Source organism: Conger conger, chromosome 7 (assembly GCF_963514075.1).
Source record: "Conger conger chromosome 7, fConCon1.1, whole genome shotgun sequence".
NCBI lineage: Eukaryota > Metazoa > Chordata > Actinopteri > Anguilliformes > Congridae > Conger > Conger conger.
Genome location: NC_083766.1, coordinates 42,258,250 through 42,272,829, shown reverse-complemented (window position 1 = coordinate 42,272,829; position 14,580 = coordinate 42,258,250). Strand labels below are relative to the sequence as shown.

The window sequence follows — 14,580 nt, the reverse complement described above, 5'->3', positions numbered from 1 at the left end:
ATGATCCTAAAGGATCCCACATCCTGTTGAGTCATCGGTTTCTGCTGGTTTAGCCAAGTCAAAGAAATATGATTACAGATATTCTGACATTAAACACCTGGTCGAGTTGCAAGTGTGCAGAAGACTGTAGCCTACATCAAATAATTTGTGGGTAGGCAAGATTTGTCCAGAATATGTCCCTGCATGCCACCAAATCAATGTCTGTGTTTTTTTCTAGGCTATCATTTCTGACTCTTAATTGCATTTCTGACACATGAACTGCAGTGTTATTGTTATATACATTACTAGTAAGTTGTTTAAACATTTGGTTTGCAATTCTAGTAGTCTCGATACCACCAACAAGAAATATATTTTGAAACTTGGATGCAGAGCAAGCCAGTATTTTTGTAGAAGTTATAAGGGGCGATTCCGGCGAATCCGGTGCTTTTCTGATAAAGGACAATATTATATACTTCAAAAGGAGAAATGCTACTGCGTCTTCCTCAGCCATGACATTTTTTCTCTGTTTTAATTTCACACGACACATTGATATTCATTTATTTTATCCTTGCCAATTAAGAAAACATGAAACAAAATCAGAAAAGACCACAAGGAAATCACTGTTTGAGGGTGATTATTTTTCATTTGTGTAGATCCTGATAGAATTTTTCTTTTTTGCGGGTTTATGGAAACAGAGAAAAGTGTCATGAATTTTGGAGGGAGGCAGAGAGAGGGAGAGGGAGGGAGAAAGAGAGAGATTAATTATTTGCTGGGGAATAATTGAAAAGCGACAGAGGTCTAGTATGGGCTTGCTCCTGGCAGCCCTGTACTTGGTATATCCAGGAAGTGATGTCATGTGAGATTTCACCTGGGAAGAGGGAGGGCTTTGGCAGAACTAGACAGACGGCAGTGAAAACAAGGTAGAGCAAAGTAGCCAGGTGTGTTTGTGTGTATGTGTGGGTTTGAAAAGAGCTGGAAAGTGGGTTTAGTTATCTGAACATACATACGTGTTGGTTCAGGATATGGAAACCCCAGACAGCCCCCCTGGGATTATGGGGTTGCTAAAAAACTTTGACTCTTCTGAGTTTGGAAGCTGGGAAAAGATTGGCTCCGGAGGATTTGGACAAGTTTACAAAGTGCGACACATACAGTGGAAAACATATCTGGCAATTAAGTGCCCTCCATGTCTTCATGTAGATGAAAAGTAAGTGGTGGCTTTCACATGTTGCTTGTAAAGGGTAAAGTGAAGTTTTGTGCTGTTTGGTGATCCTTACACAATCTTATGTAAACAAGTACTGTGTCAGAGTCTGTTTTATGCGCCATAGGTGTGACGTGCTGTGATAAATGCAAGTTACCAATCAACACCAGCCAGTATCCATAATGATATAATGTTGCATATGCATGTAAAATGAACATCATTATGTCCTACAAGCAGAGACTCAATTGTAAGAGAACAATGTCAGTTACATTATATACATCGCTATATAATGGTTACAATGCTTATTTTATTTATCCTCCTGTATGATTCAAGAAGACTTTCTATTAAGTTATGATAAATCTGATGATTTCCCAATTATCTTTGCTTGTTACATATATTTTTTGGGATCATGTGTGTCTATTCTGTTTCAGTTTTCTTTCTTGCCTCAGGTCAAAATTATGCACCTTCATATGAATAAAAATAGGCTGCATTTCTATCACCAAAACAGAGGGCACATCAACACGTCCCTTTGAAATGCAGACTGGCCTTGCCTGATCAGTGAAAGACATTGTGTCATGAGATACAACAACTGCTTCTTTGGCACCTCATATCCCATTGACTTATATTACATTTTTGTAAGATTTATGTCTAATCAAGTTAAATAAGGATTGTACTCTAAGATAATTATTCTTATTTGTTTATGTGTCAGAAAAACCTTCCTGATAGTATAGTATTTATCCACAAATGTGTTGCCTGAAGAGAAATGTAGAAAATTATTTGAAAAAAACCTTGTTATGAAAGAAATTCCAGTACAGCGAATCAACTTGTGACTAAAGTTAGCTTGCATTACTTTTAATGAGGTGTTCTGTAATAAACTGATTATATTAATATGAATTATACATGAGGCTCCCAATCTAGAGCACTGTGGTTTACATTTTTTGAAAGGTGATTCATTTTTCTTGTTTTGTCCTATGGCACAGGTCACAGGTTACAAGTACTGCTGAACTCTGTACACGCAATGTACATTATTCATAATCACTCACTTCAAGGCCTTCTCTATCATTGAACTGGATCTCTCAACATTAACAGTTCAAATTTGATCTTGCCTCACAACTATTGTGCTGGATTAACTGATTCCTTTTATTTTGCTTGTATACTTATTCCTATCTAGTCCTTGTGGACGAATAGCTAGTGACTGTTGACTTTACATGCACTGTGCTTCTGTGAGTGTGTGTGCAGTGTCAACAGACTCTTCATGTATTTCAAAGCTGCCTGTGTGGGTGACCCTGTCATCTAGTGTATCAAAAAATAACTAATTGATTCTTGTCCCTCACCACAGAACACTGCAGAAGTGTGTCCTGATCCATACAGGAAACTTGCAAGCGAAACCATGTTTTTAACATTTCACTTTTTTGGTAGTGGGCTTGAATGGAAGCTTTGGGATCCCTCACAAGTATTGATCTGAAATAGCCTTTGTATTTATTATTTTAGTCTTGGTGCAGATTTCAGAAATATCTGCAATTTTGATATCAATTAATGTTTTTCCTAAAATTGACCGTCAATCCTTGTGGCAAAAAAAATATGACAACCATGGATAAGTTGTCTGTAAAACTGTTTAGCTGCAAGGAGCTTTATAGAAGATTGTATCAGGGATCAGCCTTGTGGAACACAAAGGCTGACCTAATAAACAAACTAAATATTAAAGCTTGGGCCATGGCAAGCTGACAGATTTTAAGAAGCTCAATCAAGAAACCTAATGTTTGCAATTATTATTTTTGCTACACCTGAAGTGACAGTTACACAAGTGTACACAAGCTGATTGGTACCTTGCATGGCAGCCAACCGCTGTTTGTGTGAGTGTATGTGTACGGGTGATCAATTTTAAGGCGCTTTGGATAAAAGCGTTATATACCAAGTGTACTTGTATCCGTTTTCTTCGATGTTATAGGAAATAGGCAAATCAATGCTCTTTGATAATTTGATCTAACCATCTACCAAACCAATATCTGATCAAAACCTTACAAAGAAGTGATTCAGGACTAGCAAAGAGGAAGTTTTACACATAACTTAAAATAACAATGGCTTCATAAAGGCAAGATTCTGTGAGGTATCCTATCAGCTCTGAACATCAATGAAATGGCCTACAAAAACTGTTATTTGCTAACCCCTTGGTTCACAAATATCGTTTACTCCACCACACTCTATAAAACCAGTGACAATCATAAAAGTTGCAGAACCGGTCTTTCTGGGCTTCTTTTAAAAGGAGACATTGTCTAGTTCTCCAAGACTGCAGGGGTGTTTTAACTGGATGGATTGTCCTATCTCTAATGCATTTCTGCACACATTTTTCTGTTTTGCAGAAAGTGTGGAAAACCATTCTGTTTATACTGACCTTAATCTTACGCTTATGTAACATGATAGACCTTTTGTGTGGTTCAATTAGTAGATTCTCTTATTCAAGATTCCATATACGTTACATTTATAAATTTTTTCCTATAAAATAATACAAACACAGAAGAAGAGGATATTTCTTTATTGTTTCACTTGAGGTGACATTGTATATTGCAAGGACAGAAGGCGTGTCACACCTGAGATACCTGGAACAATTACTACTGTTTCTCTGCTGTGCTCTTTGTATGCATACTCAAATGGGCACAAATTCACAATACACTCTTTATTTGGCAGTGGCTTTAATAAAGTGCATTATTTTTTATTAATTGGAAGAGAAAATTATTTTTCAAGGTATGGCTAATCAGAAGCTGCCGTTCCAAAGATCAGTTATGAATTGACAATTATAATTCACTTCGGTGAAGAGTCAGCATGCATTTTGCCACATTATTGTCCAAGAACTGCAGGACTATCTAGCATGGAATGTATAAATTCATGCTGTGCAAGAGTGTTCTGTGGATGTGCTAATATTGTAGTTTGATATTTTCACTATATAATGTATACTTTGCAAATAAGCAAACTTAACACAACACATATAAAATGTGTCATACCCTGGTGACATGACTGATAGGCTTTGAGTTTATATTTTTCAATTGTTTTGCCTTCCCACTTCTGTAGTAATGTCAGTTGCAGTATGGAGTTCCATTACAGGGACTGGAGGGCATGGTAAAAGATAAAGGTAATAGTGCAAATGTTGTGCAAGAGTTCTGGGAAAAGGAGGTTCATTTAAACATTGCCCTGGTATGCCATTAAGGGCTAGGGGTTGGACTGGAACCTTTAGACACAAATTCCACAGTCCCTCCTGTCATATAAATCAATCTGTCCAGAATGGTCAGTGATTTACAAACTAGCAAAACAAGAATAACAAATTTGGAGGAAACATTGTGAACTCTCTGAGCAGATTTCATCATTATTGAGTCATGCTCAACTTCACTAAAATGTGATTCTGGGAATGTTCTGCCCAGAACATAGTACCAAATATCTTCATTAGGTAGTTCAGAACTGCAGGACCCAGAGCTCAATGGTCCCATATGCATTGTGTCTTGGTTCCACTTCTGCATGAGTGACTGCTTGGTTTTCTCCTCGGCAGGGAGCGCGCTGAGCTTTTGGAAGAGGCGAAGAAGATGGAGGCTGCCAAGTTCCGCTACATCCTACCGGTATATGGGATCTGCAGTGACCCACAGGGCCTGGTGATGGAGTACATGGAGACAGGCTCCCTTGAGACACTGCTGGCCTCCGAGATGCTGCCTTGGGAGCTGCGTTTCCGCATCATCCATGAGACAGCTGTGGGCATGAACTTCCTGCACTGTATGAACCACCCTCTGCTGCACCTGGACCTCAAACCTGCCAACATCCTGCTGGACGCCCATTACCATGTCAAGGTCAGGCATGACTTCTAATTCCTGGTTGTCCTTTTTGTTGTTATCCTTTAATATAGTGATTTATTTTTACCAATTTTTATTGGTATTTTATTTTATGGAAGTGATTCTGTTTGAGTGTACTGCTCAACAGTGCAATAGCAGAGCTCCCCCTGGAATTTGGACCAATAACCAATGAGAAAGCCAAGGGACTCAATGATCTTGTCCCACAACTATTAAAAGACCTCACACACAGTGTCTCAGAGATGACATAGATCCCCAACTGAAACATTTGTAATGGGGGAATCTCCCAGTTTTATGGGAGCTTTCCATTGTTCATTTTTGTTTACTTGACACTGGACGATTGCAGGAGGGGGAAACAAATCTGAGAGCTCTCCATTAAATTGGTTCCCAGCATTTGTCCATCAGTCAGCCCTCCTCTGGATGACTAATGGAAGGAGGGAAATAAGTTGGAGCTTGAACACTTCAGAGCAGCTTTATTAATCCCATATGTAATCATGGAGCGTAGGCCAGTCTCAACACGAAAATCTGAGCTGTAGTAACAAGAGGGCTCGCCCACAAAAGCATATCATAGGCAGAGCGTCTCCACCTTACAACAGTGTACCTGGCTCCTGTCACACGTTCCCACCCTGCATTGAATCCCGATAAAAAATAAACTGTAAAGGTAGCACAGCACAGACTGAGCAGGTCTGGTTTTTCCCAGGAAGAGCTGGCAAGGCTTGTCCTAGTAACCATAACAACTTAGACGTTTAATCAAAGTCTTTTCAAAGACCCATCCTGTTCCGTCTTGCCTCTTAGATCTCTGATTTCGGCCTTGCGAGGTGGAATGGTTTCTCCAGGGCCGATGACATCAGCCGTGATGGCTTCTGTGGCACGATTGCCTATCTACCGCCAGAGAGGATCATAGCAAAAGACAGGGTCTCCGACATCAAACATGACGTGTACAGGTCAGCTGCTTTTTACCCACAAGGCTCAGCCTTGACAAGTTATTTGTCCATTAACTTTGACTGGCCCAAGGCTATTGTGTTTCTCACAACACAAAAATGGCAACAGGATAATTAATCAGTAAACTCAAACAAATGACAAAATAAATGTTTTAACTTAAATCTCCTTTGTGGGTTGGTATAGTTAATGATTTGCATAGAATATGAGTTCTACTCCAAATCAGCCACTCTTAAGTTGTGTAATTGTAACTTGTCTTAAATCTAACTTGTTTTGACAGCTGGTTAAAGAAATTGAATGCAGACCAAAGTATGTATGACATAAATTAGATTTTGCTGCATATTAAACTTTTTTCTGCTTTTTTAGTTTCTCCATTGTCATCTGGGGTATACTTTCACAAAAAAAGCCATATCAAGGTAAGAAAAAAAAAGAAAAAAAGTGACTCATTCTAGACAGACAAGTATTGTTATCCTCAGTCTTGCTTTCCAGTAAATGATTATGAAAAAGAAAATGAAGTTTTGCTTATGAAGATATATGCCAGTGATTCAGGTATGTAGTAGTTTCATCAGTACAGGAAAAAGTTGAACCCCTGAGTCCCTGTTGCATTTTCTTGGACTGACTAAAAAATATGTATCCATAATTAAAATGCCATATTTAGATCAACCTCATCGTTCATTGGTCTAGTGTGGTTTCATTTTGTAAGGTTGTTTTTGGAATGACTCCCCCCCCCCCCCCCCCATCCTAGTTCCACGTGCCTGACTCAAAGGAAAAAAGATGCCGGCAATGCCAGGCATCAAGAAAGCTGCAGGCAGGTTTTTTCCCCAGATGTATCAGGTGCCCCAGCAGCTGAAGGAATTTTCTGACCCTGGTGAGCAAGGGTGCAGCCTTGGCAGCTGTGCTACCAGAACATTGTGAAAATACCTTGTCCTTTACACTCTGTAAAAATGTTTCTGCTTCCCACGTTTAAGAGGGTTGATTGTCACCAGGACTTGACTGGACCTAAGAAACAAAAGGGCCTGAGATGAAAGCAGCATTTCTGTTTGCTTTGGTTCTTTTGACTGGTGAGTTTCCTTAGGCAGGTAGTGGAACTGGATGGGGAGGAGAGGCAGATGCACGATGGTGTGAACCACCTCCCAGGCTGGAACTAACCCGAAACTTGGGTAGTGAGAAATCTGTCCCTGTTTTCTCTGCCTCCAGGGGAGAACAATATCCTGCACATCATGGTGAAGGTGGTGAAGGGCATGCGACCAGAGCTGGGTGCCATTCCACGCTGCCGGCCTCAGGCCTGTGCTGGTTTCCTGGCGCTGATGCAGAAGTGCTGGCATTATTCCCCCCAAGCCAGACCCACCTTTCACGGTGAATGACCTCCAGGTGTCCCTTGGGGGCTTTTGAATATGCACCCTTGGCATAATGTGCTGGTATAAATGTGGTGGTAGAGGACTTGTATATAATACATCTGTGCTATAAAACCCTTCTGTGACCTGTAGCTAAAGCTCATCTCTCTCATGTCTCATACGATTTACGGAGACTGAGATCATTGCAGAGGTGTGTAGACTACAGTGCTGTTATATTGTCCTGTATAGGGACAGAAATAGATCATTAAAACAATTAGCATCACACTGCATTAGTTCATGTTGTTAATGGTTCTGTTGGTTTTGGTTTTCTGTGCAGAGATCACATCTGAGATTGAAGGACTGTGCTCCAAACCCCAGGAAGAGTCCAAGGGAGTGGCTGCTGAGCCAGAGGCCAGCCCCCATCATGCACATGCTGTCCAGGTAGAACATGCTGACTTTGGGCTTAATATCCCAATGATTAACATCTAGCCAAGTGCTGCCTACCCTTTAATTATTTTAGTCTGTACCTACCTTACCAATTCCAAACCAAACAGAAACCTGGATGCAGTGTGTGTGTGTTTTATTTAAGTCCAGTGAAATAACTACATTTGTGTGGATTTAATTCAGATGTGTGCGATGTTCAGAATTCAATTACAGTTTTCCCAGTGTCAATACTACAATTAATAAAAATTTTGGCAAATGTTAACTGTACATAAGAAATGTGTGCTTCTGCTAAAAGTGTATACCATGGTCTTGTTTTTACCTTCTGAAGATGATTACTATTAATTGGAATGCCTTCATTACAAGAGATTACACTGGATTACGAGAATGCAGTTAAACTACATGGTTCAGTGTTCATTTCAAAGTCATACACATCAAGGATTTGCACATCAAACATTCATTACATTTCTCAATATTCTAGCCATGTATTGGCTGAGATATGCCTTATTAAAGTCGTTGTGTGACACTGTTCACTATTGTCAAGCTATTGTTTTCTTCAGCAGTAGTAAAGTGGAGTGCTGTGTTTCATATAGGAGAAAGATTCCAGGCCAGTACGACCAAAGTCTGCCATGCTGCCAGAAAAAGACTACAGTCTGTCGGAACTGCTGAGTCAGGTGGACTCAGGGATTTCTCGGAGCTTTGACCGCGTCAAGGAGGAAAGCTCCCAGAGCAAAGACACAACCAACAAGAGGCTTTCTGGGATCTCCTCCGTTGACTCTGCCTTCTCCTCCCAGGGTTCCATCACCCTATCATTTGAGAAAGAAAATGCAGGCAAGACTAGAGAGAATGTCCACACAAAGAATATGGAAAATATGTCATATCTGTCATATCTTATCATTCAACAGAACTCTGTATGTGTGCATCTGCTAATAAGAGGAAGCATAACTAGTTATATAATGTGACACTTGACAAAATTCTGTTCAGATGAGATTTAGAGGTCATGGAGATGCATGACCTGGACAAAAGGGCAGACATGTTCCGTTCACATGAAGAAATGTAACACGTTTGCAAAATACTGTTATGTTGTGGAATCCTGTTTTACCATTTCACCTCCATTATCATAGCACATTTTCACAGACCCCATAACCATTTCTTTTGATGCTTTATATAGCATTAGATTGCATTCATCTGGCAGATGCCATTACCATGCTTTACAAATTCAACGAATGAAGTACATACAATTTGATTAAAGGAGAAAAAGTAATTTCAGAAAAAGTAACAATCATAGAGCAAGTACCAATATGTGATGGCTTGGCCCATGAATTTTATAAGTGTTATCATTAGCTGATACAGCCGAATAAGCCTGTATGTCCTCCCTTTGTATTTTACAGATTCAGGGACCCTGGATGTGCAAAGAAAAAAGTTGTGCGAAGCCATTAAGACGCAGGACATCACCAAGCTGATGAAGATCCTGCAGCCACAGGACGTGGACTTGATTCTGGAGGGTGGCTGCAGCCTGCTGCACTATGCCATCCAACAGACCAACGAGGAAGCAGTGAAGTTCCTGCTCCTCAACAATGCCAACCCCAACCTGCCCAATACTAAGGGCTCCACAGCGCTCCACCTAGCCACGGAAAAGAGGCTGAAGAACATTGCCGAGCTGCTGCTGGGCCGCAAGACCAACATCAATGCCAAAGATGAGGACCACTACACCCCACTGCACTTCGCCGCCCAGAATGGTGATGAGACCATCACCCGCCTATTGCTGGACCGCAATGCCGCCATCAATGAGGTGGACTTTGAGGGGCGCACCCCATCGCACATTGCCTGCCAGCACGGGCAGGAGAATGTGGTGCGCGTTCTGCTTAGCCGGGGGGCCGACATCCATGTCCAGGGGAAGGACAATTGGACCCCTCTCCACTTTGCAGCTTGGCAGGGTCACCTGGCCATTGTCAAACTGCTGGCCAAACAGGCGGGGGCCAATGTTGACAGACAGACCTCGGACGGGAGGACAGCGTTGCATCTGGCCTGTCAGAGGGGGCAGTACAGAGTTGCACGGATCCTCATCGAGCTGGGCGCTAACATTCACGTCACAGCCACTGGCTTGTGGACACCCTTGCATGTGGCAGCTGAGACAGGCCACACCAGCACCTCCCGGCTCCTCATCAAACACAAGGCTGACATCCAGGCCCAGACTGCCCAGGGCTGCACTGCCCTCCACCTAGCAGCCCAGCGTGGTTACCTACCCACTGTCAAGATGCTAATAGAAGAGAAGGCCGACCCGTGTGGTACAAACTGCACCCTCCGCACTGCCTGCCACCTAGCGGTGGAGGGTGGCCACTGTGATGTTGTCAAAGAGCTTGTCCAGAACTGCCCTGAGATTGTTAATCTGGTTGATGACCAGGGCTTTACACCACTGCAGTTGGCAATGCAGGGAGGGTATGCCAACATCATCACTGTGTTGCTCTCCCATGGAGAAATGCCACAATTCTGCCCAGATGTTCGGCAGACCACACTGCCCCAAATTGTAATTCATCAGGCCATGCCAGGCCAGACCACCCCACATCAGGCTCCACCAGCCAAGACCACACTAAACCAGGCCATGCCATCCCAGACCACACTACACCAGCCTGTGCCAACCCAGACCACCCCACACCAGACTGTGGCAGTCGAGACCACCCCACAGCAGACTGCGCCAGTCCAGTCCGAATTACACCAGAGTGTACTAACCCACACTACCCCACACCAGACTGCCATGGCCCAGACCCCCCCACACCAGACTGTGCCAGCCCAGACCACCCCACATCAGACTGCACCAGCCCAGATCACCCCTTGCCAGACTGCAACAGCCCAGGCTACATTACACCAGAATGTGCTAACCCACACCACCCCACTCCCGACTGCTCTGGCCCAGAACACCCCACACCAGACTGCACCAGCCAAGGCCACATTACACCAGACTATACTAACCCACACCACCCCACACCAGACTTTGCCAGCCCAGACCACCCCACATCAGACTGCGCCAGCCCACATCACCCCATGCCAGACTGCGCCAGCCCAGGCCACATTACACCAGAATGTGCTAACCCACACCACCCCACAACAAACTGTGCCTGTGCAAACTGCACCAGCCCAGAATGCATTACACCAGGCCACACTAGCCCAGACAGCACCAGCCCAGACCATGCCACACCACTCTCCACCAGCACAGACCACCCCACACCAGACTGCGCCAGCAGAAAATGCGCAATCCCAGACTAGCCCACAAACAACACTACATCAGGTCAGGCCTGGCAAGATAAAACCACTCCAGATGATGGCACTCCAAACCGCGACACTCCAGACTATGTCAGCAAAGATCTCGCTTCCCCAGAAAACACTGTCTCAGAAGACACCACAGGCAACTTCACACTGTGGAGAACCCGCTACCCTCAAAAGGCCCCAGAGGAAGGTTTTGATCCTCAAGCTCACAGAAGGCAATGCCATGGACCGCCCAGATCCCAGCAGTTCTCTCTGTGCATCTGTCTCATGTTAGATCTATTTCAACTTCAGTAGAGCTTCAACAGAACAGAACTTTGCACAGAACTTTCTCTCCCATCCAACATGAACATTATACTCCAAACTCTACAGTGACATACCAGCTGTTGAGAATGTAAATATTTGGTAATGGTATTCATTGCATGTGAGGACAGATGTTATGATTGCTTGAACTTTTGACTTATAAGGCTCCATTATATAATCTCCCTGTAAAAATGCCTAGGTACATAACTGTTTGGATAACAGAAGCAACATACTTTTTTCTATACATATAAATATATTTTTCCAATGTTTTATTTTTATACTTTTTGCATATGCGATTTTTTTGGCAGCATTGTTTAAATGCTACTGTTTGTTACTTATTTTATGATGCATACCCACTGTCCAAAGACTCACATTCAGAGCATTTTAGCAATGTGGACCATTGTTTTTCTCTCTTATGGGCCTAACCCAAACTGGAAAATCACAAGCACATTAAATTCCTGTAATGTATTTGTGCAGCTGTAGTTGAGCTGTAATTGGTTGTTGTTGTAATTGAGGTTATTGGAAGCAATGGATTATCAGGCATTCATATTGAATGCATGAATAGACTGAACACAAAACTGCACCATGACCCACAAAGACCGACATAATCTATTCAATCAATCAAATTCAACAAATTAAACTTTCCATTTGTGCAGACTTGTGAGCATGTGTACGTGTGTGTGTGTGTGTGTGTGCGTGCATGCTTCCATTTGTGTTTGATGGTGGTTAGCAGATACCTCCCCCACCTTGAGCATGGGAACTGGCCCAGGGGGATAGCACAGGGTGGGAAAGCTCTGTGTGTTTCCAAGCTGCTGGCTAATTCAGACTACTTCACCCTTTCACTCAGTAAGCTGCCGTTGTCCCCCTAATTCCCACAGGATGAGAGCTTTACTTTCACAACATGTGTCTGGGAGTTCGGGAACTGATCCAGGAAGGCTATAATTGCCTAGTTCATAGTCTTATTTGCAGGGACCAGTGTGCTGTAAAAAAAACTGTTCAATCTGTTTGCTGACATTTTGGAGAAAATGTGCTGTAGTATAGTATTTGCAGCATGCAAATATTTTTTGGTTCATATTGTATTCATGTATTCATACTCATTTTAGGGCACCATAATATTTGTGACACAGCATCCATCCATCCATCCATTATCTGAACCCGCTTATCCTGAACAGGGTCGCAGGGCCTAGCAAAAGGCAGGAATACACCCTGGATAGGTTGCCAGTCCATCGCAGGGCACACGCACCATTCACTCACACACTCATACCTACGGGCAATTTAGACTCTCCAATCAACCTAACCTGCATGTCTTTGGACTGTGGGAGGAAACCGGAGTACCCGGACGAAACCCACGCAGACACGGGGAGAACATACAAACTCCGCACAGAGAGGCCCCGGCCGACAGGGATTCAAACCCAGGACCTCCTTGCTGTGAGGCAGCAGTGCTACCCACTGCACCATCTGTGCCGCCTGTGACACAGCAATGTTAAGTTAATGAAAGTAAACGTGTTCATTATTTTGTTGCATATCCTTTGCATGCAATGACTGCTTAAAGCTTGCGATTCAGTTGACGGGTGTGTCTTCTTCTGCTAGGCCTGTTTTGCAGCCATCTTTAGCTCATGCTTGTTTTGAGGGCTTGTTTTCTCTTCAGCATATGAAAGGTATGCTCAATTGGGTTCAGTCCGGTTGATTTATTTGGCCACTCAAGAATTGATTATTTTTTAGCTTTGAAAAACTTTGTTGCTTTAGCAGTATGTTTGGGATCATTGCCTGGCCAATGAGTTGAACTTGAGCAGATATGAGGTGCCTACACTTCCAAATTTATTTTGCTACTACCATCAGCAGTTATATCATCAATGAAGATATGTAGCCAGTAACAGCAGACTCTTGCCATCACTGTGATAGACACTCAGTGAGCACATTATTAGGTATTTATTAGACTTATTTTTTAGACTTATTGGTCTTCTGCTGCTGTAGCCTATCCAATTAGAGGTTTGCATTGTGTGTTCAGAGATGCTCTTCTTCGTGCTGCACACTAGATGTTTTCTGTTTTTCGCACCATTCTCTGCAAACTCTAGAGAGTGTTGTGCGTGAAATTCCCAGGAGATCAGCAGTTTCTGAGATACTCAAACCTTCCTGTCTGGCACCAACAATCATTCCATGGTCAAAATTCACATTTCTTCCCCATTCAACAACAGCTGAACCTCTTAACCATGTCTGCATGCTTTTATGCATTGCGCTGCTGCCACACAATTGGCTGATTAGATAATCGCATGAAAAATAGGTGTACTGGTATTCCTAATTAAGTGCTCAGTGAGTGTATATGCCAATGATTCCATTAATTTTTACTGTACAAATTTGGAATTATGGGATTGCATTTAGTTGCTGCCACATGATTGACTAATTCAATATTAACAAATTGGTGTACAGGTCTACCTAATAAATTGCTCACTGAGTGGATCTTCCATAATCTGCTCCATAAGACCTTTTTCCAGAACTGTGGTTGCAAACTGTAACCTGGCTATCCTGTTTTTGCAGTTAACCAATGGTTTGCATCTTGCAGTGTTGCCTCTGTATTTCTGTTCATGAAGTCTTCTGCAGACAGTGATCATTAACAAATCCATACCTGACTCCTGAAGAATATTTCTGATCTGTCAGACAGTTGCTTGGGGATTTTTCTTTATTATGGAGAAAATTCTGTCATCAGCTGTGGAGGTCTTGCTTGGCTTGCCAGTCCCTTTGCAATTAATAAGCTCACCAGTGCTCTCTTTCTTCTTATTTATGTTCCAACCTGTTGATTTTGGTACGCCTAAGGTTTGGCTGATGTCTCTAACCATTTTATTCTTGTTTCTCAGTCTCATAATGGCTTCTTTGACTTTCATTGGCACAACTTTGGTCCTCATGCTGGTAAACATCAATAATAATTTCCAAAGGTGATCGAAAGACTGGAATAAAGACTATGTGCTGAGAGTTCTCTTATACCTGCATTAAGGAGGAAATTAAACACACCTGAGCAATTACAAACACCGGTGAAGCCCTGTGTCCCAAACATTATGGTGCCCTGAAATGGGGGGACTATGTATGAACATTGCTGTCATTTAATGGATAATGGATATTTGTCCCAAACACACTGTCTTCTCAGAATAAATCTCCAAGCTTTTATCTTTAAATATATTTCATTCAATATGTTTCCTACACCATCATGTACTGCTATATGCAACTTTCAGCCAGATTCAGTTGTGTGATATAAGTTGTGAATTTGAGATTGCAGTAGGAATACACTGGCCAGAAATCATAT

General features: G+C 42.5%; 1 protein-coding gene across 1 annotated transcript; it reads left to right on the top strand.

Annotated features, from left to right (window-relative positions):
• The first annotated feature begins 889 nt into the window (after positions 1 to 889).
• LOC133133827 (receptor-interacting serine/threonine-protein kinase 4-like) lies at positions 890 to 14,306 on the top strand. Its single transcript, XM_061250068.1, has 8 exons — positions 890 to 1,183; positions 4,716 to 5,007; positions 5,803 to 5,951; positions 6,313 to 6,362; positions 7,144 to 7,302; positions 7,618 to 7,721; positions 8,315 to 8,552; positions 9,113 to 14,306. The coding sequence occupies exons 1-8, from the start codon at positions 1,002 to 1,004 to the stop codon at positions 11,257 to 11,259; spliced, it is 3,321 nt and encodes a 1,106-aa protein (XP_061106052.1). The 5' UTR covers positions 890 to 1,001; the 3' UTR covers positions 11,260 to 14,306.
• Positions 14,307 to 14,580: the final 274 nt, after the last annotated feature.